Here is a 27398-nt window from a genome sequence, read left to right as displayed (position 1 = left end):
ATATGTTAAGGGGAGATCACTCTATAGAAGATAGGATGTTAGAGAGGGGTTGCACTAAATGGCTTTTTCAGTTGCCTGTTTTAGGAATGCTTTCACTTTGGTACCATGCATCTCTTCGGTCATAATGGTACAACTTTGATGATATATTTTATATTAATACATAGCAAATTTCACATGCTATATTAGAATAGGTAGTGCAAGTAGTTTACACTTTGTGGCTGCTTAAACGTCTCATTTTAAAAGTTTGTGTTTTTCTTAACTGGAAATACACAGCTGTGTTTTGAAAGGTGTAAAGTATCTTTATGCTGTTTTTGTGAAGCAATGGACAAAATATTTTTACAAATATATAATATCTTTTATGTTAAACATTTGAGATACCAAACATGAAATATTTTGAAATCCTGCAACAACTTTTGAATGTGTTGCTTTATATACATAATTCTTAGATTTATTGTAGGCTTACCAGTTGTAGCTCTTGGTACTGTCTAAAATGTACATTATTGTCAGCTAATATAAATGAATCATTGTCAGTTTTATGCTCCCTTAAAATTTTCAGGAGGGGGTTAGGGTGGAGGAAGGTTGGGGGGAGGGGCAAACAAGAACTGTATCAGTCACAAAATCTAACTGAATTAATTCCAAATTGTCCGGGACTTCTCTATAGCTAACTACATGTATATGACCGTTTGTCATTAAGCATTCAAGATGCATTGGTTGCACCAGTACTTCGTTATATAATGTACTATTTCTCATTTATATGGTTTTGTTGACATAAAAGGACATTGTTCCAAGATTGTATGCCAACACCATACAAGGAGACAGAATCCTGTCATGGTGTTGTGCATCAAAGTGTGTATTCTTGTGTGTACTAACCTCTGTTTGTAAAATCATTTATATCTGTTGTTTTGTAAGTGTTGGGACAAATTTACTTTGAGAGCCTGCTAGTATGTAGTGTGTATGCTAGTGTGTTTTGCATATTTGTAGCAGCTTACACTGTACATACTGTTCTGATTTTTCAATTTTTTTTATCTTAAAATTTAAGAGAAGTATAGGGTTTGTTAAAACAAGCAGGAGTGCTCTGTATTTGGTACTCTGACAAAATTAATACCCCTTCATCTGATTTTTGTTTAAAAAAAAAAAAAGCATACAAATTTTCTCCTATTAATATTAGCAATTCTGAAACAATGGGAGGGCTCCTGTCTGCTTCGCAAAAAAATCAGATAAAATAATTTTGTCAGGGAAAAAAAAACTGCATTATCTCAAACTACATTGTGGTCTTTTCGTGCTGTAACCCTTATCATGCAGGACATAATAGATTTTGCCTTTGCGACCAGTGCAAATCATGATCAGCCTGCACATCTGTGCAGTCTGATCATGATCTCCACTGTTCGCCATTCAGTCAGTATCTTTTTGGTATGCACCCCTTTTAACAGTTAATGGTACAGTCCAAATTGAAAGATGGATAAGTTCATTATAGAAATTTAGCAGGGTAAGGGTTAAAAATTGTGTTATAAATGATTTTACAATGATTGTATTTTTTCTGTCTCAGTTTGAAGATGACAAGACGTGGGGCCAGTAGCTCTTTTACAGCTAGTCTTAACATGGTCTGTTTCTTTCTTATTCTCCTCACGCATTTCTCATTCACTCTTGATGGACTTGAAAATTTGACTTTTTCTGTGAAGTATGGTGTACAAAATAGGTCAATAGAAATTATAATAGTTAATTTTGTATGGAAGTAACAAAGAAGTTTAACTGTTTTAAAGTTGCACTATTAAATGGCAAAAAAGCACCTAATAAAAAAAGCACATACTGTAAAATCATTAATATTCTTGGGGGACTTATTTTTGTGGATTCTCTAGTTCAATTTTCATTTTATGGAATCAGTGAATTAAATTCATAAGTGTACAAGAAAAGTTTCCATTCTAAAATCCTCACATTAGTATCATATTTTTATGTCCATGAATAACTGTTTGCCAGAACCACGAAATTTTATGCCCATGAAATGAAATGATTTCACAGTATTTACCATAATTGTTTTTAAAACAGTTTACATTTTAATGTTACTTGGCAGTTTATTTCTTATGACCTTTTTTGTAACGTTATTTGAAATCCATCAATATTGGCCTTACATTTTGTAATAATAAAACCTCATTTAGTATTCAATTTGATGAAAATAAAAGAAAGTCTATGAAAGATTCTATTACAGTGTAAAATGTTCAGGGCTTTATCGGTATACATTATACTTCTACAGGCATAGTTATATTTTCAAGTCAATCACCTTAGTGACTGGATATTTTCAGTTGAACATTTCTGTTGAAAGCTAGCCACCTCTTCTTTTTATGCCCCCGAAGGGAGGCATATTAGTTTTCAACTGTCTGTCCGTTTGTCACAACGTTAACTTTTTGCATGAAGGCCAACGTTAACTTCAGCATGAAGGCCAATGTTAACTTCAGCATGAAGGTACTTTACTCGCGAACGACTGCACCCAGGACCTTCAAACTTCACATGCTGATAGTACTTATTGAGTACACGACCCCTACTGACTTTGGGGGTCACCAGGTCAAAGGTCAAGGTCACAGGGGCCAGTGTTAACTTTTTGCATGAAGGCACTTTACTCACAAACGACTGAACCCAGGACCTTCAAACTTCACATGCTGATAGTACTTATTGAGTACACCACCCCTACTGACTTTGGGGTCACCAGGTCAAAGGTCAAGGTCACAGGGGCCAATGTTAACTTTTTGCATGAAGGCACTTTACTCGCGAACCACTGCACCCAGGTCGCGAACTATAAGAAGAAGAAGAAGACTGTACCCAGGACCTCTAAACTTCACATGCTGATAGTACTTATTGAGTACACAACCCCTATTGACTTTGGGGTCACCAGGTCAAAGGTCAAGTCACCAGGTCAAAGGTCAGTGCGCTGCGGGGGGCATTTGTCACCATTAGTGACAGCTCTTGTTTTTTTCAGGTATTATTTCATTCTCTACATTTATTTTCTTTAGCTTTTTCTGTTTTTCAAGTTTTAGTTCAGTTACACTGCAAGTTTGGCTGTTAATTATGTCTCCCGCAGGAGACATATTGTTTTTGCCCTGTCTGTCCGTCTGTCCTTCCGTACGTCCGTCCGTCCGTCCATCCGTATGTCACACTTCATTTCTGGGCAATAACTGGAGAACCATTTGACCTAGAACCTTCAAACTTCATAGGGTTGTAGGGCTGCTGGAGTAGACGACCCCTATTGTTTTTGGGGTCACTCCGTCAAAGGTAAAGGTCACAGGGGCCTGAACATTGAAAACCATTTCCGATCAATAACTAGAGAACCACTTGACCCAGAATGTTGAAACTTGATAGGATGATTGGTCATGAAGAGTAGATGACCCCTATTGATTTTGAGGTCACTCTGTCAAAGGTCAAGGTCACAGGGGCCTGAACATTGAAAACCATTTCCGATCAGTAACTAGAGAACCACTTGACCGAGAATGTTGCAACTTCATAGGATGATTGATCATGAAGAGTAGATGACCCCTATTGATTTTGGGGTCACTCCATCAAAGGTCACGGTCACAGGGGCCTGAACATTGAAAACCATTTCCGATCAATAACTAGAGAACCACTTGACCCAGAATGTTGCAACTTCATAGGATGATTGATCATGCAGAGTAGATGACCCCTAACGATTTTGGGGTCACTCTGTTAAAGGTCAAGGTCACAGGGGCCTTAACATTGAAAACCATTTCCGGTCAGTAACTTGAGAACCACTTGACCCAGAATGAAGAAACTTCATAGGATGATTGATCTTGCAGAGTAGATGACCCCTAACGATTTTAGGATCACTCTGTTAAAGGTCAAGGTCACAGGGGCCTTAACATGGAAAACCATTTCTAATCAATAACTTGAGAACCTCTCGACCCAGAATGTTGAAACTTCATAGGTTGATTGTTCATACAGAGTAAATGACCCCTATTGATTTTGGGGTCACTCCGTTTAAGGTCAAGGTCACAGTGGCCTGAACATTGATAACCAGTTCCGATCAATAACTTGAGAACCACTTGACCCAGAATGTTGAAACTTCATAGGATGATTGATCATGCAGAGTAGATGACCCCTATTGATTTTGGGGTCAGTCTGTTAAAGGTCAAGGTCACAGTGGCCTGTTCATGTAAAATCATTTTTTGGAAATAACTTGAGAACCACTTGACCTACAATGTTGAAACTTAATAGGATGATTGGACATGCAGAGTAGATGACCCCTATTTATTTTGAGGTCACTTGATCAAAGGTCAAGGTCACAGGAGCCTGAACAGTAACTTGAGAACCACTAGGCCAAGAGTGTTGAAATTTAGCGGGATGACTGGACATGCCAAGTAGATGATCCCTATTGCAGCCAACCATCAGTGTCTCTTTGACCTTCGCTCCTGAACCCTATTGACTTCTTGCCTATAGGACTTTGCATTGGGGGAGACATGCGCTTTTTTTACAAAAGCATTTTCTAGTTACCAGTTGTTTTAAAATGAAAATATTTTGTTAGCATTTTAATATTGTTATTCATTGCTTTTAGGGTTATTTTATGCCATGAGTGCGTATTTTTAGTCATAGCTGGAATTTACTTTTGATTTCTGTTGTTATTTAATTTAAAACTTTAATGTATTAATATATTAGTGTTCAGACAAAGTTATACACACAGAGTTTTATAGTTTATAGTGCACCAGTGCTTGTATCACCAGATTTCTTGCAAAACTGTTTAGATAAACGCTTAGCCTTATGTTTTGAGAATGAAAAATCGAACAACACCAAATCATAGAAAGAAAGAGTTGTTTCACATGAAAATTGAACAGCATGTAAAATATGTATATTACTCGACAAAACAAGTGTCAGTATACTGATATAAACATTGAATTCCGGAAAAGGGCCCCACTTCCGGACAGTTAAACACCTTTAACAGCTCACCATTTTCAAAGAACTGTTACATATGTTCATTTTGATGCATTTTCAATAGCGTACAAGTGTTGAAATTTCACATAACTAGGTGGATCACAGTTTTCAGCAATTGTTTATTTTTATTTCTTTACAAATGGCATTCATTTTCAAAGGGGGACAACTTTTTCAGAATATTTTAAGTATCCGTTGTACAGGACTGAGTACGGCAGAACATGTAATGCTCAGGTAAAATATTGGTAAAGATGTTGTTTGTTAATCAAATATTTCTGTGTTTTGATGATATACTCCAAAACCTTATTGATGTTTTATGTACATTTCGAAGCAGACACATTTCAGATTGGTCGGTCAGAGGTCAAGGTTGCAATAATCTTGAACTAAAAATTGATATCTGATCAATAACTGAAGAACCCTTTAGCATACAGACTTCAAACTTTGATACTAGTCAAATCAAAACATTGAACTTCTACTTTTTTATGCAGAAAGCAAAAATATTAAGAAAGTAAGTCAGTCGGTCACCTTCATGGGGAATACCGCCTCGGTAGCCTAGTGGAAGAGCGTCCGCTTCGAGTGCGGGAGGTCATGGGTTTGATCCCCGGTCGCGTCATACCAAAGACGTAAAAAATAGTACTAGCAGCTTCCTCGCTTGGCGCTCAGCATTAAGGGGATAGTGCTAGGACTGGTCAGCCCGATGTCAGTATAATGTGACTGGGTGGTGATAATTCCAGTGAGGCAGCACTATAAAGTTTGACATTGTGCTCACTGCTACAAGTAGACACCGTCATTTATATGACTGAAAAATTGCTGAAAAAGACGTTAAACCTGAACAAACACACACATTCATGGGGACTTGAAATTTGGTATAAAGGTTACCAGTTGTGTCATACATGTTAAAATATTATGAATAATTTTATGTAATAACTACTACGAAGAGACGCCAGCAGTGAATCACTGAGTTTTGGTAGAAAGAAAAGTAGTACCTTTTGAAAAATCCTGTTATTTGTAAGTGCAATTTTTGGCTGGCAATTAATCATATGTGCCCAAAATTTATGCCTAGGCATGTAAAAACTCAAAAACATTTTCTTCAGAGAATGCCACTCACCCTTGTAAATCTGTATCATATGCTTGTAACTTTAACCAAACTTTGCCCCTGCCTTTGTTATTGAGTTATGGACATGTTTGCATTGAAATATACATGTACCTATACATATACAATAAAGTTCATTCTTTTAAAATGTCAAAAGCTGATTGCTATGCTTGTGATGTACAACATTAACATAGATATCTATATACTGTGAAATCAATTAATTAATTATGGGTACAAAATTTTGGCAAAAAATGAACGGGAAGTTAACAAGTTCATTGGGATTAAATTTCATGGATTGATTCAACCCGGAATTCATAAAAAATTAATCCCTCATGAATTTTAACGAAATAATGTCGTGAATATTAATTATTTCACAAATATGTAAATTATACCAGTTTTCACTGATTTTGTTGTTTCAATTTATAAGGTATTGTAATGTCAAACTATGGCACTCAGTATGAAAACAATTTGATATCGCAGTAATTATAATTGGTCTTCTGACTTCTTTGTTAAAATTTCTCATTTTCTCTTGATATTTTACAGACATCAAGCGCTTTCAGTGACGACGAATTAGCATGGGCATTTACATCATCGACAACACCATCATCAGCTCCTAGTAAAAAGTCAAGCAGTAAATCACCAAAGGCGAAGTCAAGATCCAGCAGTAAATCTAAAAAAATGACTCGTGAAGAGCAGGAAGAGGCTGACTATCAGTATGCGTTAAAATTGAGTCGCGGAGAAATTTGACGACAGTGTAGCTTGATTGCTGAAATAATTATCGTTGTTTTTTTATGACACAAGAAAATCTGTGTTAGTGATGCCATAAACAAATTACTCTGTTTTTGCCTTGTTCTCTGATTAAAGCTGCTCCATTATGTTTATGAATAAAACGCTCAATCCCTGGAATTTGAAATACAGAGTTTCAGCTGTAACTAATGAATCTGAAATTTGAAGTGGTTAGGAAACTTCAAATTGCCAAAACATAAGTTTTTGTGTAACCTTGAAAATTGTTACCTAATCTAGAAATTGCAGAATCGTAACCAATTACTGCATCTGAAGTTTGAAGTGGTTAAGAAATCTCAAATCTGAAAAACTGTAACCAAATCTGATATTTGCAAAACCAGAGTAAATAATTACAAACATGACTGTTACAGAATCCCATAAGTAAAATATTACATAATCCCATGATTTGAACTGTTTGTTAAATACAACGTGTCACAGAATTAAGTATAGGTTAATAAATGGGAGAGCGGTGCCTTTGAGTGATAATGGCCCTGGCAAGGTAATAATAGCCCGAGGGCTATTATCTTCTTCCAGGGCCATTATCACTCAAAGGCACCGCTGTCCCATGTATTTACCTGTTTATTACATGTTTACCTATAATATAGTAAGAAATTATTTTTTTTGTGTCATTTTTATGGGTACTTGCATCTTCTGGCACAATAAATTTCAGCTTTTCAGTTTCTATATTATTTGTATAAGAGTCTATTTACTGTATAAAATCAAATACCTGGATAGTTGTACTTTCTTGCTTATTGCATAATTTAGGGATAAAATACGATATTTCACGAAGAATACACGATGTTACGCTCAAGATGATAAAATAAAACGGAAATATTCGCTGTTTTACCTCCACGAAACGCCATGACGTCATTTCTGTTTACAGACGTTAATTTCCCGCGCTAACGCCAGGGCCATTATCGATAATGGCCCCGGGGCTTATTATGATAATGTGATAATGCATGACCCAATGCGATAATGGGAGAATTTTCAACACAAATTTGTTACTATTTATAGGTACTCATGTAATAAGATATGATTATAAGCAGAGTCTGCATTTGAATTCAAACTTGTAATTATATCCATGAAAATATTTAGTAGGTATATTTGAGCCGCACCATGAGAAAACCAACAGTCTGGTCAGGTTCCATGCTATTCGCTTTCAAAGCCTATTGCAATACGAGAAATCGTTAGCGAACAGCATGGATCCTGACACGCAGGCTGGTCTCTCAATCCATGCTTGTCGCGAAGCCACTATGTTGGTTTTCTCATGGTGCGGCTCATTTGAGCACTGCAGTTAGGGCTTTGTGACCAGCAAGGATCCAGATCAGTACACATCGGTGTTTTTTGTTTATCCATACTGTTTTTACGAATTTCAGCTATTGTTTGTATCTGGCAAGTGAAAATTATTGATCCAGATCAGACTGCATGGGTGTGCAGGATGATCTGGATCCATGCAGGGCACAAAGACTTGATGCTGGTTCTTGCACAGTATCGCTCAGTAAATATCCAAAATGGTGAAATCAGGCATGTATTTGGCACAGTACTGTTTTATAAATTGTTGATTTGAAAAAAGTGCAATAGAAACAATTACAACTACTACGTGGTCATAACACTACAGCAGTTAGGAATACTACTAATTTAAAATTTCCTTTAAAATGTGTATTGTTTTAATTTCATACTGTATAAGTTTTAATGTACTTTCATAGATACTAATTAGTTGAATCATCTTACTGGACAGTTATACATACATTTATGATAAAAATTAGTTGTAACGTAGTTTTGGTATGACTCACAGTATTCTATTCTGATCCCAATAATTCCAAGAAGACCCTGAAGTTTTTTATTGAGTTTGGATATTGTCAGGTTACCAGCTGGGAACTTTATTTGAGGGAAATGAAAGAATGAACAATTGACAAAAAAAAATCCTGCAGATGTGTGGATGTTTGAAGAATTATTTCTTTTCATGAAAAAAAATCGTTCAGTGGGTTGTTTTGTTTCATTTTGCATAAAAAAACTATTTTTAAAATCAATGAGTTGTGGATAGAAATAAAATATAAACCAATATATCTGAGAAATTTGTTTTAAAGCGACACCTTCACACATTCGAGGCAAAAATTATTTTCTTTCAAAAATTGATAAAGTATGGGTGCTTTGAAAGTGACTAGTGGTACAAACTTTCCGACCTGAAATTTGCAAGATATTCAAATGAATTGCCATAACTGTTGTGCAGAAGGAAGTAAACCATTGTAATCGTTGTTTTTAAAATAATGGAGAAAATCAAGGTACATAAATATTCAATGGTCATTTGTAGAATATACACATGTACATATTTCATTTTGAAAAATTGCATCCCATCTGAGGGTAATTAGATTTAAAACTTGTAATACAGTGTCATTTACTTTGCAATAAGGAATTTCAAACCTTTTTGAGTTATAAAATGCAGATTGGTGCCATGAAAAGTCTTTACTGATGTAATGCTCATCTTTTGAAAGTCTGTGTATTTATATCTAAATACTTTCCAGTGAAATAGTGAAATCTATCATTCTCTCAATTTCACCATATGAAATAGCAAATAATATAATTTTTCAGTGGTTGTATGGCTGAAAACAGTTAAAATTTGGTTGAAAAGACATGCAATAAAAAGAAAATTGAAACTCTGTTATATTACATGTAAGAGAATGTCTTTTTTCATACATTCTGTCTACTATGCCATTAGTAAAATATTGCATCTGATGTTCAGTTTGTGGAAGATATTTGAAATTTACATTTAGATTTGTTATATTGTGAAGTTTCCCATGTGTTGGCACAAATTTTAAAAAATGTACAAATGAGCCGCACCATGAGAAAACCAACATACTGCATTTGCAACCAGCATGGATCCAGCCCAGCCTGCGCATCTGAGCAGTCTGGTCAGGATCCATGCTGTTCGCTTTCAAAATCTATTGCAATAAGAAGAACTGTTAGCGAACAGCATGGATTCTGACCAGACGGCGCAGATGCGCAGGCTAGTCTGGATCCATGCTGGTCGCAAATGCACTATTTTGGTTTTTTCATGGCGCGGCACAACTGTCAAAACTATTTTGTCACACCAAAAGTAGTTGATGTACATGTATCTGTATTGTAGTGTAATAATGAATATGTATACGTGCAATATTATATTTATATGCATGATGGCATAAATAAATAAGCCTTTAAGCAATGAAATATGAATCTGGTGTAAAAATTATATTTGTTTTAGAATATGATACCATGTAAATGTTTTAGTACGACCCACACATAAGATCCATGTTGAAAACACTTGCCATGCTGGACACGATTGGTTTTGCCTTTGCGACCAGTGTAGATGATGATCAGCCTGCACTTCCATGCAGTCTGATCATCATCTGTACTGTTAATGCTATTCGGCCAGCATCTTTTTTGGTAAGCACCCCTTTTAACAGTTAATGATACTGTCCAAATTTGGAAGTTGGGCAGGTTCATTATAGAAATTTAGCATGGTAAGGGTGAAATCTGTGAAATCAGTTAATTTCAAGGGTATGAAATATCTTGGGTTTGATGGTAAGGGCTATTTTCATAATGATACTTGATTTGCTCATTTCAGTTCGTGAAGGTAACTTGTTAAAAATGCTTTTATTTGGAGTAACTATTTGTTTGCAGTAATTGCAGTAGTGGTGTCCCCCTTGGTGAAATTACGGGTGCTGATTTCTCATTTGTGATTTGTTGTCAGCTTGGCATCATCATACTGGGAAACTAGATGTTTGTGCACACTTAGGCTATAGGCTCATTGTTGACTGTACTGTTACCACTGTACCATTGTATTGAAACATGTATGTGATAGAAAAACTGTTAAGTTAAAATTGGAAATTTTCATGGGGAATTAATTTTTGATAACTGACTGCAAATAAATATTTGCAGAAGTGCTGTTCTTATTATAAAATAGTCTTATATATTTAAGTATATCGCGAATATTCTACTCTTATGAACTCAATTTAATTTTAGAAATACTTGTAGCTAGACTTAAGTGTCGTAATATATCTGATTATAAGGTATTGCTTATAGGCACATACACAGAGCTTTTTCCCTATTTTTTTTTTTTCATTTGATAAAAGTGTATTGTTGAATGCTCTTTTAGCTTGTTTACCGACTCTGAATTCGTTTTCCAGAGGCTTATTATAAAAAATTCTAAATATGTCAAAAATATGTATGTATTCAGATATGCTCATTATAAACTCATCGCTCATTAGACAGTGCATGTTCAAATTTCATACACCATTTATAATTATTTATTGGCAGTATTCCAGTATATTGCTACATGTTATTGGTAATAAATGTTCTGATATTAGAATTTTAGTTTTCTTGTGAATGTTTCCACAACTTACAGATTTTTAGGTCACCTGTATATGCATTGCTCATGTGGGCTCTTAGATCTTTGTCCATCCTCGTATTGTTTCTTGAAAGGACAGCGACTTCACCATCGAGCAGTTTAGCCAAACTTCACATGGAATAATTTGTTCTTTTTGATGGTTCTCTTTCAGATCTAGGTCATTCTTGTAGAATTCCAGCTACCTAAAGGAAAAAACTTGAAAAGTCCTCTTTTTCAAAGAGTGCTGACACAACTTCACAATAACCTCACATATGCCAGAGCAAGTCCACTAACCAAGTTAGATAATTTTCAATGCTGCTTTATATACACCCTCAAATTTTACTACACATCTGTTCTTCTGCGACTACACTGTCAGACCAGTAGCCTCGATGAAACTTGTGGTTTGCCGCAGATCCTCAGTGCCTCCATACAGTTTCTGGTGGATTGAGGACACTGGTTATCTGCATATATTCTTGAATCTCTATTATTATGTCTCACAAATCAGCAGTGACATTTCAGTCTTGTTTTACTTATAGGGTCTGTCTCGGTTTCTCTACTCGAGTCCGCATCCACACCTTGGTTTTAGTTTTGATCTCTGTTATCACATGATGGATTTGTTTCAAACTTAAAATTGTTACTTCTCAGCATTATCCACATCATATGATCCAAGGGCCACAACTCTTGCACCAATACTTCATGAATTATCCACCTTTTTATGCCCCGCTTCAGAGAAGGAGGGGTATATTGGTTTGCAGATGTCGGTTGGTCGGTCGGAATGTAGACCAATCCATTTTCAGATGATATCTCAAGAACGCCAAAGGGAGGTTGGTCATTACCAGCAGATGACCCCTATTGATTTTGGGGTCTGTATGTCAAAGGTCAAGGTCACAGTGACCCTGAATAGTAAAACGGTTTCCGGATGATAACGCGAGAACACTTTGGCCTAGGATCATGAAAGTTGATAGGGAGGTTGATAATGACCAGCAGATGACCCTTATTGATTTCGAGGTCAGTATGTTAAAGGTCAAGGTCACAGTGACCCTGAACAGTAAAACGGTTTCCGGATGATAACTCAAGAACGCTTGGGCCTAGGGTCACGAAAGTTGATATGGAGGTTGGTCATGACCTGCAGATGACACCTTTTGATTTTGAGGTCAGTATGTCAAAGGTCAAGGTCACAGTGACCAGGAACAGTAAAATGGTTTTAAGGCAATAACTCAAGAACGCTTGGGCCTAGTATCAGGAAAATTGATAGTTAGGTTGGCCATGACCAGCAGATGACCCCTATTGATGTTGAGGTCATTAGGTCAAAGGTCAAGGTCACATTGACCAGGAACAGTTAAACGGTTTCTGATCTTCTTGTCCAAAACCATAGGGCTTAGGGCTTTGATATTTGGTGTGTAGCAAAATCTAGTGGTCCTCTACCAAGATTTTTCAGATTATTACACATGTTTTATATAGACTTATATAGGAAAAAACTTTGAAAAACCTCTTGTTCAAAACCACAGGGCCTAGGGATTTGATATTTTGTATATAACATCATCTAGTGGTCCTCTACTAAGATTGTTCAAATTATTCCCCTAGTGTTAAATATGGCTCCGCCCTGGGGGTCACATGGTTTACGGAAAAACTTTGAAAATCTTCTTGTCCAAACCACAAAGACTATGGCTTTGATATTTTGTAATGTAGCATCATTTAGTGGTTCTCTACCAAGTTTGTTCAAATTATCCCTCTAGGGCCAAAATGGTTCCACCCCAGGGGTCATATGGTTCATATAGACTTATATAGGGAAAAACTTAGAATCTTCATGTCCATAACTTACATCATTCAAATTTGGACCACATGTATAGTTTTGAGTGGCAAGATGAACCTTGACATGAGTTGACCTTGATCGTGACCTACTTTCACATTTCTGTAGCTACAGCCTTCAAATTTGGACCACATGCATAGATTTGTGTACCAAAAAAAATTGACCTTGTTATTGACCTAGTGACCTACTTTCACATTTTTTTAGGTACAGGCTTCAAATTTGGACCACATGCATAGTTTTTTGTTCCAAAATAAAATTTGACCTTGATTTTGACCTAGTGACCTACTTTCACATTTCTCAAGCTACAGCCTTCAAATTTGAACCATAAGCATATAGTTTTGTGTACTGAAATGAACTTTGATCTTGAGATTGACCTAGTGACCTACTTTCATATTTCTAAGGTAAGGCTTCAGAGTTGGACCACTTGCATAGTTTTGTGTTCTGAATTGGATTTTGACATTGATTTTTACCTGTTACCTACTTTCACATTTCTCAAGCTACAGCCTTCAGATCTGAAGCACTTGCATAGTTCTGTCTACCGAAATGAACTTTGACCTTGAAATTGATCTAGTGACTTGCTTTCACATTTCTCAAGCCACAGCTTTCAAATTTGGACCACATACACATTGTTTTGTACCTAAATGAAATTTGACCTTGATCTAATCTTGAAATTTGGAACATTCAAAAATGGCTCAGTGGATGGCGCCAAGATCACTCTGCAATCTCTTGTTAGGTTAATAGGTTAAAGGTCAAGGTCTGATTAAACCAGAATGGTAGAACTTTTGTTTACAGTGAGCATATAATTTCTGTTCCTTGTGCAATTACTGAATGCATCAAGGGGGGCATTTTGTGTTCGACGAGCTCTTGTTTATTTAGAATTTCTGGATAAAGTTGTGGTTCACTTTCATTCTGTCTATGTTTTTACTACATGGATTTGATTCATACTTAATATAGTTGTTCCACATAATCAGCCACAATATATGGCTAAAGGTCGATAACTCTTGCACCAATAGTTCATGAATTATGCCCCGTTTTACTTAGAATTTCAGGGTAAATTTGATACACTTTCACTATATATTTATTTTTTAATGGATTTGATTCAAACTTCCACATCATCATCTTAATCATATAATACAAGGTTTAGCTATATAATATATATATATTAAAAATTCTGGTCGAACGAAGTCTGTAAATAGACTAGGCTCCATAGCCGAGAGGTTAACGTGCTCGCCTATGAATCAAGCGACCTGGGTTCGAACCTCCACATAGGAACAACTTTTTTTCCCAAAATTTTTTTCTCGTTTTTAGCTCACCTGTCACATAGTGACAAGGTGAGCTTTTGTGATCGCGCAGCGTCCATTGTCCGTCCGTCCGTGCGTGCTTGCGTGCGTGCGTAAACTTTTGCTTGTGACCAGTCTAGAGGTCACATTTTTCACGGGATCTTTATGAAAGTTGGTCAGAATGTTCACCTTGATGATATCTAGGTCAAGTTCGAAACTGTGTCACGTGCGATCAAAAACTAGGTCAGTAGGTCTAAAAATAGAAAAACCTTGTGATCTCTCTAGAGGCCATATTTTCCATGGGTCTTCATGAAAATTAGTGAGAATTTTCACCTTGAAGATATCTAGGTCAAGTTCGAATCTGGGTCAACTGCGGTCAAAAACTAGGTCAGTAGGTCAAATAATAGAAAATCCTTGTGACCTCTCTAGAGGTCATATTTTTCATGGGATCTGCATGAAAATTGGCCAGAATGTTCATCTTGATGATATCTAGATCAAGTTTGAAACTGGGTCACGTCCGGTCCAAAACTAAGTCAGTAGGTCAAATAATAGAAAAACATTGTGACCTCTGTAGAGGCCGTATTTTTCATGGGAACTGCATGAAAATTGATCAGAATGTTTATCTTGATGATATCTAGGTCAAGTTCGAAACTGGATCAACTGCGGTCAAAAACTAGGTCAGTAGGTCAAATAATAGAAATCCTTGTGAGCTCTCTAGAGGTCATATTTTTCATGGGATCTCCATGAAAATTTGTCAGAATGTTCATCTTGATGATATCTAGTCAAGTTCGAAAGTGGGTCACGTCCGATCCAAAACTAGGTCAGTAGATCAAAACCTTGTGACCTCTCTAGAGGTCATATTTTTCATGGGATCTGCATGAAAATTGGTCAGAATGTTCATCTTGATAATATCTAGGTCAAGTTCGAAACTGGGACACATGCGGTCAAAAACTAGGTCAGTAGGTCAAATAATAGAAAAACCTTGTGACCACTCTAGAGGCCATATTTTTCACGGGATCTGTATGAAAGTTGGTCTGAATGTTCATCTTGATGATATCTAGGTCAAGTTTGAAACCGGGTCAACTGCGGTCAAAAACTAGGTCACTAGGTCTAAACATAGAAAAACCTTTTGACCTCTCTGGAGGCCAGATTTTTCAATGGATCTTCATGAAAATTGGTGAAAATGTTCACCTTGATGATATCTAGATCAAGTTCGAAACTGGGTCACATGCGATTAAAAAGTAGGTCAGTAGGTCTAAAAATAGAAAAACCTTGTGACCTCTCTGGAGGCCATATTTTTCATGAGATCTTTATGAAAATTGGTGAGAATGTTCACCTTGATGATATCTAGGTCAAGTACAAACTGGGTCACATGCCTTTAAAAACTAGGCCATTATGTAAAATAATAGCAAAACCTTGTGACCTCTCTAGAGGCCATATTTTTCGATGGATCTTCATGAAAATTGGTCGGAATTTTTATCTTGATGATATCTAGGTCAAGTTCAGAACTAGGTCACATGGGCTCAAAAACTAGGTCACTATGTCAAATAATAGAAAAAAAACGACGTTATACTCATGTTCATGTGGGGACAGGTGAGCGATTCAGGACCATCATGGTTCTCTTGTTTAAACGTTGTTGGTTGTGTTAGTTAAAGCTAATATACCAGTTTAGATATTAAGAATTAAGTCACGCTTCTCTAAAAAGGCAAAGGATGTAATACTACTTGCAAAACGCTTAAAAAACACCTATCAGATAGTGTATTTTGCTCAGAATATGAGTGTATAATGTGCTAAGTGATTTCATCTTGAATACACTGGCTGGAGCTAATCACCAAACTACAGTTCAAATGATTTGAGAAAGGGTAATTTGTGTTTCTGATATTGGCAGGCACAAAGAAAAATCAGAACAAATGTTTGGCCTTTTTCTGTCAATTTTGTCTGCACATGCGTCAAATTTTCAATTCAGATAGAGTACGTGGATAATAAGAACCCCTCCGACGCCCATCTCTTTCAAAAATTATATAAGCACTCGGGCAACGCTATCGCGCCAATACAGATTTGTCGCACAATAAGTGCTTATTAATTATAAAATCTAAATGACAGTCACAGATATGTATTCATGGTGTAGCCGTAAAAAGTCCCTATCAAGTAGATCCTACTTTTTCCAGATCAACCGCATTTGCGCGTAAAGCGGTGGCCAAAAGGACTTGATTTAACGCATGAACTATATTTTACACAAGATGAAACACTTTTCATGCTGAAGTTTGCATTTTACCGAGTGTTAACTTGCAGGGTGCTCATTCTGTTGACTTGTTTCTGAAGTGTGACAGTATGTGGGTATCTTTCATCTGATGACTATTTAATGCATGATATTCAACGCGCCTTTTTCTTTCAGATTTTCTGAAGCAGTCATGTATACATGTCCTAGGAAAATATAGGTCTCTGCCTGAGTGAAAATCTAGAAAGTACATGTATCTATTTATGGTCCTAAAGTGACTGAATTTTATATGAAACAAAAAACCATTTATATTAATATTGCCCAAGTGACCTAATACACGTGTGGATCAAACATTATCGCAACACAAAAAGAATCAGTTTAAAATAATGTACTTCGCATATTATGTTAATGACATGGAAAGAGAAAAAAATGACAAAAAAGCAGTTATCATTTATAACGGTGCAAACAGGATTCGAACCGCAGTCTTTGTAAACATGCGTCAAATCTTCAATGCAAATAGAGTCCGTGGATAATAAGAACCCCTCCGATGCCCATATCTTTCAAAAATTATATAAGCACTCTGGCAACGCTATCGCGCCAATACAGATTTTGTCGTGCGAATAACCATAGAAGGCTGTTAAATTTGAGCAAGTTTTGTTACATTCCCATCAAAGACAAATCTTCACATTACCACGGTTTTCTTTCCAAAACTTTGACAAAGTTTAAGGAGAAGTTTCGTTGAATCTTCCAGAATATTTCGCTTATCCATGCCCCCAAACAAGTGTTGATTACAGTAGTCGGCCGCAGACCGGGGACGCCAACAACAATTTTACAGGGAAACAACATACATGTACAGTGTACTATTTATTTCATTTCTTTTCAGGTCGTTTTCAGCTTTTGAAATAAAAAGGTGTTACGTGTTGGTTTTTTATTCGTTTCGTTTTATCTCATTTATATACTCAGCCAAAGAAGAAAGTACCCATCGTACACTTCTATCTATATAGCTTGAATTAACATATATTCTGACTATTTTTTTTTATCTATTCCTGTGTGACATTCCGTGAAAATTTGAAGTCGCTGCGATATTTCTTTCATTGAAACAATTTGAGCGATATGACATAGGGGTCGATTTCAAAAATGAGACTTAAGAAGACTCGGTTTACCAGCAGGGAAGGTTTAAAATCATTTTGAAAGGGATTGTAAGTTAAGGATAGGAGTCAGTTTCTCATGTGTCCACCATTTTGTGCAATGCACGTCGTGATACGTCGGTGTATGCTATTGACGTAACGCTGTATAAACGGCACAGGCAAATTGTTCCATTCAACTTGTAAGGCAAGATCATTTACTGTGTTTATTGCATGACTTGTTCGAACACGACGCTCTAACTAGTCCCAGATGTGCTCTATAGGGTTCAAGTCGAGACTATTCGCAGGTCAGTGTAACACATTGACGTTATTAGCCGCCAAAAACCGTCGAGTTGCTGCAGCTGTATGAGGCTGGGCGTTATCGGGCGACATTCGGACCATGGTGCTGAATGAAAGGAAGAACCTCTGCTGCAAGAACATCGTTGATATAAGTCTGGGCATTGATGTTTCAGTTAATCACGATTAAACGAGTCTTGTTACCACTCATTATCCCACCCCAAACTAAGACTGAACCGCCTCTAAAACGGTACCTCTCAATGACGCACGCATCGGCATAACGCTCTCCCCGACGGCGGTAAACTCTCTCACGTCCAGCGGGGACGGTTGCGGACGTTTCCCATGAAACGGAATCGTCTCCGCAAATGATCAGTCGTCTTTCGAGTGGAACCAAACAGCCGGGATACAGCATTTACTGACGTACCTGCATTTAGCATCCCGATAGCTTGGTGTCGTTGATCATTATTCAGTCTTGGCATTTTTGTTTGACTTGATATTTTTTATTCAATTGTGACTTATTTTCGGTCACAATCGGTTCAGTCAGAGACTACCATCAGAATCGACATGTGCTGCACGAGGCGCACGTGCAAAACCACTAAATTAGGTCTTTAGCCGAAGGGCATGGTTTACTACTGATAAAACTTAGGAACTCCAACAATTACCATTTACATTGTTTATTACTTATATTTGTGTTAACATAATATCAAAAGAGATATTAAGAAGTGAAAGTGGGTACTTTCTTTTTTTTTTTTTTTTTTTTTTTTTTTTTTTTTTGTTGGCTGAGTATATTATTTAGGTTTAAACACATATATATATCTTTTATGTGAAATCATCTATTTTATAAAATCAGTTATTCTAAATATATGTTCGGTGACAGAAAGTAACATGTGACTTTATGTTTGGATTTGATTTTTCAACTTTCTTTGGTTTCACTATCATTTTTTCAGTTTTGGCAAAAAATAAATGATGAAATAAAAATTAAGAAAAAAGACTTGTCGCCTTTATGACAGGTTTTTGGCAGATCTCAATGTGATAAGGTGTATGACGGTTTCTCAAAGTGGTCATTAAGGTGTCAGGTTTAATTATCACACCTTTGATTATATCTTTTAGAAAAATAGGAAATGTCAATGGCTGATTTTCTTAGCCCGAGACAAACAACATTAGAAACATACATATATATATATATATATATATATATATATATATAGTAAAATACCATTTTTAGTGACAGAAAGACATTACATAAGTTGTGTGAGATAAACACGGTGAAAGGAAAAATGAACTCGGGACTTTCTGATGGATAATATAGTGTATATTGTTCTTAAACTTTACTTTGTGACATTTTAACGTGATGTACCTACATTTTGTTATAAACTACCTATATCAAATAGGTACTTGCTGTTCGTTTTCTGTTTCTATGCGCACTGCGCACCGTTCAATATTTCAATAATAGCTGTTGCTGCGGAGCGGAACTATATACATTCAGCATTGATTTGCACATAAAACAACACGTTTGTAGAACTGCGAGACACGAAAGCGAAAGTAGTGTGCGTACATACTTATGTCAGTGAACGCATCGCTTGACTGGATTTTTATATTGGAGCGTAAATAAATACTACATGTACATCTACGGCGACCTTTTCACCTATCTAGCGAAGAGAAATGGTATATTATACATGTATATTTAAGAATTACAGAATAAGTTAATATATTGGGAAAAAAAACGCACTGTACAGGGTTAACGAGAGCTATATTTAAACTGACACATAAAGAAGTATAGTGGAAAGATTAGTGATGTCGGATCTTAAAAGAAAAGTTTCGCTGTTTATGTTAAAATATCTTCTTCCATTGCCGGTTGTAAGGAGATCGTACAAACTGAGGTTATACACGGAACTTACACAGATCAAGTACAAGCAGGATAAACCTATGCCGCCAGAAGTGAGCGACGTGCAGTTTATCGGCAGCCAGTACGAGGGCTTATCTGTGACTGTCACATCGGTGGATGGCGGTGATGCAATTTACGCTATGTCGGATTATGACACTATGCCGATTTTGAAACACTACCAAGCAAGGGATCGGGATCTAGCAGATGAAGATTTTAAAGCAGACGAGAATAAAGAAGTACATTTCTTGGAAATCTACGACGCAAGTCATCCAGGTTACTGCAGACTTAAATCGACAATAACTGGCAAATTTGTTGGAATGCGTTTTAATGAAGATTGTTCAGGGGATGTAAACATATATCATGATGGAGTAAAGATAGCAAAAATGAACGTTCCTTATACAGAAGTAATTCCTGGTTTCTTTGAAAAGCCAGATACTATTGAAATAAAAAAGTATGTGCACGGTCCAGCGATATCATGCACAAAGATTCAGGTACATCCGGGTAATATAACCCGCACTGGACAAGAGGTTGATGTAGTCCTGTCTATCAAATGTCAGTCATGGCCGCTTGTTGCAGCCGAATGGATCAAACGACTAGAATCGAAGACGAGTGATTGGCCAAACCGCGAAACAATAGAAAAGGTGAAATCAACCGGATGTTTCGTTGTTGCTGTACCCCACACACTTAGTCCAAATCCAAATGAAGAATGGCGTTATTCTTTCGCACCAGTTGAGAAAATACTCGCTCGGAGCTTTACATTTGCACAGAGAGGAAGTTATATCATTGCTAAAATGTTGTTCAAAACAGCTTTACAAAACATCGATAAAGTGTCATCGTACTGTTTAAAAACGCAGATGTTCTGGTTGTGCGAAGAAGAATCTTCATCTGCTTGGTCATATGATCAAGTGGGTTATTACGCTCTTGAAGTCCTGTCAAAATTAGCTGAGAACTTGAAGATTGGAGTCCTTCGTAATTATATAATTCCAGAAAACAACATAATTAGCCACATACCTGCATCAACTCTACAGGAAGCATCGAAAACTTTGTTAGAACTCGTCTGCAACCCGTTCCCGGTCTTGGAGAAAATCAGACGAACTACCAAATATTTCGGAATCATACTACATCCGCCGGAAGAAAGTTTTCTGCCACTCTCGGAATTGCTGGAACAACAAATTGCAGACGATAGCGGAATTAAGCGTCGTTTTCATGCTTCAAAATTGGCAATTATGGAACACTATTGTTCCATGTTAAAGAAGCCAATCGTGAACATAGTTCAAGAAGAATTCTCAAAACTGAAATTTGCTCTTTTAATGGACATTGCTGAAGACACTGGGAATGATTCAGACTCTGCAGAAACAGTTGACGATATGATAGCTAGAATAGCCAATGAGCTATCGAATTACTCAGAGGAAAATGTTAAAAGGTGGTATGCGTATGTAGAAGAGTACTGGAAATCAGTGGACAACATAAAGTCGGAAAATGTTGAACAGATGTTAACTAACACTTATGATGGAATACTTAAAGTAGAAGCCTTTTAAAATACTACATGGTATACGAAAATACATGAACTATTGACATCATTGTTTTTAGCGTATATATAAATAAGAAACTTTGTTTTGTTATCTTTCCATACACAGAAAAGGCACTGTAACAAGGAGAATAGAATAATTGCAAAGTCTACTTATTAAAAACTGAATATGTGCGTTTCGGAGCAACCATTTTTCACGAAAGTTAAGACGATCAAATCAGCAAAGCGTTTCTTCTGCTTCAGTCTAAAAGTTTATGTTCCAGAAGAAGCTAGAAAACCCGTATTCGAGAGTCTATGTTTGTCTTACAATAAACCGTTGAACTAGGAAAGAATTGTGAAGGGAGACAAATTCATTTTTGAAAAAAAGTCTAATTCTAGTGGATATATGTTTGATAAGATATTGATTTTAATTTATTGTGTGAAATTGTCATTCTTATATACGAGGTGTGTTCGGAAAGTTCTAAGATTCTGATCATATAGGAAAAACTAGAAAGGGTGTTTTATCGAAAAATCACACGCACATAGATTAACCATATTTGTATTTGTGCAAAATGTACAAAGTTTCATTACATTTCAATTATAAAAATATGGATGCATTCAGGCTTGGGGCTGATTACATGTGTCAGTAATTGATTACATTACAATTACTTTGGTATTTTCTAATTACAATTACATTTGATTACTCTACATTTGCATCAGTAATTGATTACATTACATTCCTAGCACTCTAGTAATCATGATTACATTTGATTACTTTTAATATTACCATTTGTTTGGACGACAGAAATATACTATAGGCAATGTTAGGTATATAGGCAGTAACTGAATATATGGGGTTTAACTTTTACAAATTTGACAATGCAATTAATGATTCGTAAGTCTGGGAATCGAGAAACTTCATTTTTGGCACTGTCTCCCACTGTAGGCTTTTATTGCACTAATCATCATTAACTTTTGAAATTTATTGCATTTATTTAACCTTTATTGAAAGCTGAGGCAAACAAACTAAAAACATAATTTTCATTCTCTAATATATTCGGAATTTATGCTTCCAGGTATTTTTTATATAAAATCAATTACCTTTAGTAAAAGCTGTGTAAAAACTTATCTTCAGATAGGTTGAAAAGTTAGATATCAACAATGCTCCCACAGAATTTATGGATGGGCACGTTTTACATTTTGGCCTTTCTGTGCCCAGACCAACTCTTGGATAAAATGAAGTAATTCAGCACCCACTATGACATCTTTCAGTAAAGTGTTGAAAGGAATGGTTGGTTGCAGAGAAGGGACTGCTCACAAAATCTCTGACAGTGCATTTTGAAGTATAAATTAGCCTTAATCTAATAATTACATTTTGATTTCAATTCAGGCATGTCATGTTTGCAATACCCAGGGGCATGATGTAAATTGTTGGTATATTAATTAACTGCTAAATGTCATATTTTCTCACCTGTGCACAATACCTGAACCTCACTGTACATAATGTAGGTGACACAGTGGGTAATTGACCTTTAATAAGTTAAGACTAATAAGATGACAAATTGCATTTATCATATCTCTCAATTGTTTCGGGATAATAATGAACTGAAATGCTTTTGAATACATTGAACTTATTAGGAATATTCTCTAGATGAAGTGAAGCAAGCATATTAGATAATCATTTACATTGTAAATTTATATATTTATACCCTGTTGTCATACTATTCCTCCAGTAATCAGAGAGTAATCAAAAGTAATCATAATTACAGGCAGAAAATTCACTGTAATGGGTTAAATTACATTACATGTAATCAGATTGAGGTGTGTAATCAAATACATTTGAATACTTGTATTTGAGTAATAAATTACAGGTGATTACAATTACTGTATTTGATTACCCCAATCCTGGATCATGCATTAAAATTAAAGGGAAATGCAACGATGTTCTTATGTTAATTCCATATGCTATGATTTCTTAAATCATTTAAAGAAGTGAAAGAATTTTCAAAATCGGCTAAAAGATGAAGAAAGTTATGATCATTTACATATTTGATAAAATTGTTGCCATTTTGTTTCCATGGAAACATAAAACTAAATGGCGGATTTATTACATTTCTCGATACATATTGGAACTGCGGACGTTTTGGCCCGGACGTTTCGGCCTAGGATGTTTTGGCCAGGCATTTTTGGGGGGTAGAACGTTTTGGCCAAAAATAAATTATGGTTCCATATCATGCAAAATATGGTCTGGCGATTATTGTAAAGAATCTTATAGTCAAAGAAGTATAAAAAAAACATTTATTTTTATAGCTCTTTGTTATGGTGTAAGTGAATAAATTAAACTGATAATAAAATATACTCATGGTATTTTATTTTTATCTCTTTATAATCTTTTATATGTATACATATATATATACATTGTGTATATGTATGTGAAAATATTTGCCATTTACAACAAATCAAATGAAGTATGAAGATTAATTTATTCACAATTATTTTTATTAAAAAATGATCAATTATACTATAACATATTAATATCCAGATCTTATTTTGCATATTATGGAAGTAAAATTTTTTTTGGCCAAAACATCCTACCTCCGTCCTCCGTATTTACTTATTTCTGTAAAATGATTCCTCTACTTTTTTAAGCTATAATGAAAAAAAATTACCATGTTTTACATCTTACACTCGAGCAACATAAGAAATCAATTTGTTAAAAAGTTCATAAACACACCATGCGGATAAAAATCAAAATTAAGGTAAAGATACGGTTTGAGTCAGCATTAATAATTATTAATCATATTTTTTACGACTGTATAACCCTTTTGAAATTCTGGGTACGGAGCGAATTCCTTTTTTTTTATATCTCTGTATCGTGATTAATTATTCCAGTGTTTTAAGCAGCCACTTGTCTTAACTTAAGCAACCAAATTGCTTACTTAAATTGAACTTTTGTGTTTTACTTAAGCAACCACCTGTCTTCCTTGGTTTGACTATATAACATAATACTGTGTCGCGTAACACTGACACTTTCCCAGCTGCTTAAATTTCATTGTGGTAATTGTGAGCCTCTTGTATAAAATTCATTCATAAATCTTATAGTTATGAACTAATTTTCCTCATAACTGTCATATTGAAAATAAATGTACACTACAAATTAGAGCCATTCAAAGAGCTATAAAAATAAATGTATTTTATACTTCTTTGAGCCATTTTAGCATGTCCATAGTTCTTCCACTGACTTCAATATAATTAATTTAAAAGTTCAAAATTCATCAGACACTGTATATCTTATATATTTCATACACAATTTGAAATAACTTATAGTATTACAATAAATGGCAATGAAATGTAGTTATCAAAGACACAGGAGGCATGAAGTGCTTGACTTGTCCGGCCGTACGAAAGTACGGTTTTCCATTCTGTGTGGTGTAAAAATATTTCAACCAGTAAGAATATTATGCATATACATATTTAAACGTCAATAAATGCATCGGTTGACTGGATTTCATTTATATTGGAGTATTTAAACTACTTATGCCTTTACTACATTTCAGAATGACTTGTAATAATACATTGTCAAGGACACACGTGTTTGACAGGAGTTAAAACTGGGTTGACAGGAGTTAAAACTGATACTTTAGTAAACGAAATCATTGAATTGAATATTGAAACAGTTTGTTAGGATGGCAGAATTCGTGAAATCGCTCAGGGTGCCGGATCTTAAAATGGAAGTTTCTCTGTTTATGTTAAAGCACCTTCTTCCATTGCCAATTGTTAGAAGATCGTACAAACTGCGGCTTTACTTGGAGCAAACGAAAATGAAAATCATAGAACGGAAACGGCTACCGCCAGAGTTAAGTGACGTACTGTTTATTGGAAGTCAAAATGAAGGTTTATCCGTCACCGTCACGGAAATTGATGGTGGAGACGCATTCTGTGCCACGTCGGATTATGACACTATGCCAGTATTAAAACAATATCGAGCAAAAAATATATCCGAAAGTGATTCAACATCGAACGAAAGTGAAGAAGTGAATATACTGGAAATGTGTGAAGCCAGTCATCCGGGTTACTGTAGGTTAAGGTCGAAGGCAACTGGTAAATTTGTTGGAATGCGTTTTAATCCGGACTGTTCGGGGAAAGTGGATATATTTCACGATGGTGTTCAAGTTGGAGAAACGAATGTTCCCTATGCCGACGTTATTGTAGGTTTCTCCGACAAACCTGATACTGTTGAGATAAAGACATATATTCATGGTCCAGCAATTGCATGTACAAAGATTCAGACTCACCCTGGAAATATTACACAGACAGGAATAGAGACAGATGTGGTGTTGTCAATCAAATGTCAGTCATGGCCGATTGTCGCATTAGAATGGTTCAAACGACAAGAAACGAAGTCGAGTGAAAGTGATTGGCCAAGCCATGAAACAAAAGAAAATATGAAATCCACCGAATGTTATGTGGTTGCTGTACCCCACCAACTTAGTCCTAACCCTACAGAAGAATGGCGGTATTCTTTCGCACCAGTGGAGAAAGTATTAGCTCGAAGCTTAACATATGCACAGAAAGGAAGTTATATCATTGCTAAAATGTTATTCAAAACAGCTTTACAAAACATCGATAAAGTGTCGTCATACTGTTTAAAGACGCAAATGTTCTGGTTATGCGAAGAAGAATCTTCATCTGCTTGGTCATATGATCAAGTGGGTTATTACGCTCTTGAAGTTTTGTCAAAATTAGCTAAAAACCTGAAAAATGGAGTCGTTCGCCATTATATAATTCCAGAAAACAACATCGTTAGCCACATACCTGCATCAACTCTACAGGAAGTATCGGAAACTTTATCAGAACTCGTCTGCAACCCGTTTCCGGTCATGGAGAAAATCAGACGAACTACCAAATATTTTGGAATCATACTACATCCGCATGAAGAAAGTTTTCTGCCAGTCTTAAAATTGCTGGAGCAACAAACTGCAGACGACAATGAAATTAAAGATCGCTTTCATGCTTCAAAATTGGCAATTATGGGACACTATTGTTCTATGTTAAAGAAGCCAATCGTGAACAAAGTTCAAGAAGAATTTTCAAAGCTGAAATTTGCTCTTTTAATGGACATTGCTGAAGAGATTGGAAACGATTCAGACTCTGCAGAAACAGCTGACGATATGATAGCTAAAATAGCAAATGAATTGTCGAAATACACGGAAGAAAATGTTAAAAGATGGCATGTATTTGTTCAGGAATACTGGAAATCGGTGGACAATATAAAGTCGGAAAATGTTGAACAGATGTTAACTACCACCTCTGATGGAATACAAAAAGTCGAGGCCTTTTAGAAGATTCGTATGATGTGCGAGGCTGTTTAAATCTAGATATAAAAACAAGTTAAAAGATTTCTTGCGGCCAGAAGTTATATAGACCAGAAATTGTTATGGATGTATGTGTGACCACTCAGCCTAAAAAAGTAACTTATTGGGGAATAACGTGCTTGTGTGTGTGTTTTTTTAAATTATACAATTACGCTTAAATGTAGGAAATATTACCCCATTATACATGATTTACAAGTATATCTATGAAATATGTTTTTCTAAATTCTGAAAGTTATTGTTTTGAGCAAAAATAACTTTTGGCTCAACTGGTCACATTCCTTGACTATTGAAATACTACACTAGAGCGATCACAAATTTGAGTCATGCCTTCTCCTGGACTTCGTTGACATACTAAGTATAGAACAAGGCAACACAGGACCATAATCCAGGAAATTAAAATCCTTATGCACAACTAGGTATCAATACTGATCATAGCTGAAAGTTTGAATAAATTATATGAAATAATGAATGAAGACTTTAGGTCACAAACATTGCTCTATATATCATATAGAGTGCCGGCTATATTGCAGAAACGGCGTTCCATAAATGCGATAAGCCAATCGCATATCGGTAAAAAGTCACGTGAAATCACCCAGTCCCCATGTGCTACACTACTTGTTGCATTCCAATATTATGTTTGCAAATACATTGTTAAAGGAACAGATATGTTTATCAGTGTTAGCATTGTGTTAATAAAGTAGAAACTATCTATGGCGGGACTTCCATGTTGCAACAAG

At 35.8% G+C, this 27398-nt stretch overlaps 3 protein-coding genes across 9 annotated transcripts in view; all 3 read left to right on the top strand.

The window, feature by feature from the left end:
• The window catches only part of LOC123525669 (epidermal growth factor receptor substrate 15-like 1), a 74539-nt gene extending 67234 nt beyond the window's left edge, over nucleotides 1-7305 (top strand). For 3 of the 7 annotated variants that reach the window (XM_053538990.1, XM_053538988.1, XM_053538987.1), the window contains 2 exons: nucleotides 1547-1601; nucleotides 6563-6701. In XM_053538990.1, the coding sequence (XP_053394965.1) occupies nucleotides 1547-1576 (30 nt within the window). In that variant the 3' untranslated portion in view covers nucleotides 1577-1601; nucleotides 6563-6701. Of the gene's footprint in view, nucleotides 1-1546; nucleotides 1602-6562 lie in introns of all 7 variants that reach the window. The other 4 variants (XM_053538989.1, XM_053538986.1, XM_053538984.1 and 1 more) reach the window with 2 other exon arrangements.
• An 11908-nt stretch (nucleotides 7306-19213) lies between these two features.
• On the top strand, nucleotides 19214-27287 carry LOC123524315 (uncharacterized). The gene is made up of 2 exons (XM_045302412.2): nucleotides 19214-19559; nucleotides 24844-27287. The coding sequence occupies exon 2, from the start codon at nucleotides 24973-24975 to the stop codon at nucleotides 26626-26628; it is 1656 nt and encodes a 551-aa protein (XP_045158347.2). The 5' UTR covers nucleotides 19214-19559; nucleotides 24844-24972; the 3' UTR covers nucleotides 26629-27287.
• Nucleotides 19553-21464, top strand: LOC128555721 (uncharacterized). Its single transcript, XM_053538979.1, has one exon. The coding sequence runs from the start codon at nucleotides 19689-19691 to the stop codon at nucleotides 21315-21317; it is 1629 nt and encodes a 542-aa protein (XP_053394954.1). The 5' UTR covers nucleotides 19553-19688; the 3' UTR covers nucleotides 21318-21464.
• Nucleotides 27288-27398: the final 111 nt, after the last annotated feature.

The sequence above is a fragment of the Mercenaria mercenaria genome, chromosome 3 (genome assembly GCF_021730395.1).
Source record: "Mercenaria mercenaria strain notata chromosome 3, MADL_Memer_1, whole genome shotgun sequence".
Lineage (NCBI taxonomy): Eukaryota > Metazoa > Mollusca > Bivalvia > Venerida > Veneridae > Mercenaria > Mercenaria mercenaria.
This window is presented reverse-complemented; position numbering and strand designations above follow the sequence as displayed.

What these genes read in the sequence shown, in the direction of transcription:
- LOC128555721 (XM_053538979.1), top strand. Translation starts at nt 19,689, where the DNA reads ATGTCGGATCTTAAAAGAAAAGTTTCGCTGTTTATGTTAAAATATCTT.
- LOC123524315 (XM_045302412.2), top strand. Translation starts at nt 24,973, where the DNA reads ATGGCAGAATTCGTGAAATCGCTCAGGGTGCCGGATCTTAAAATGGAA.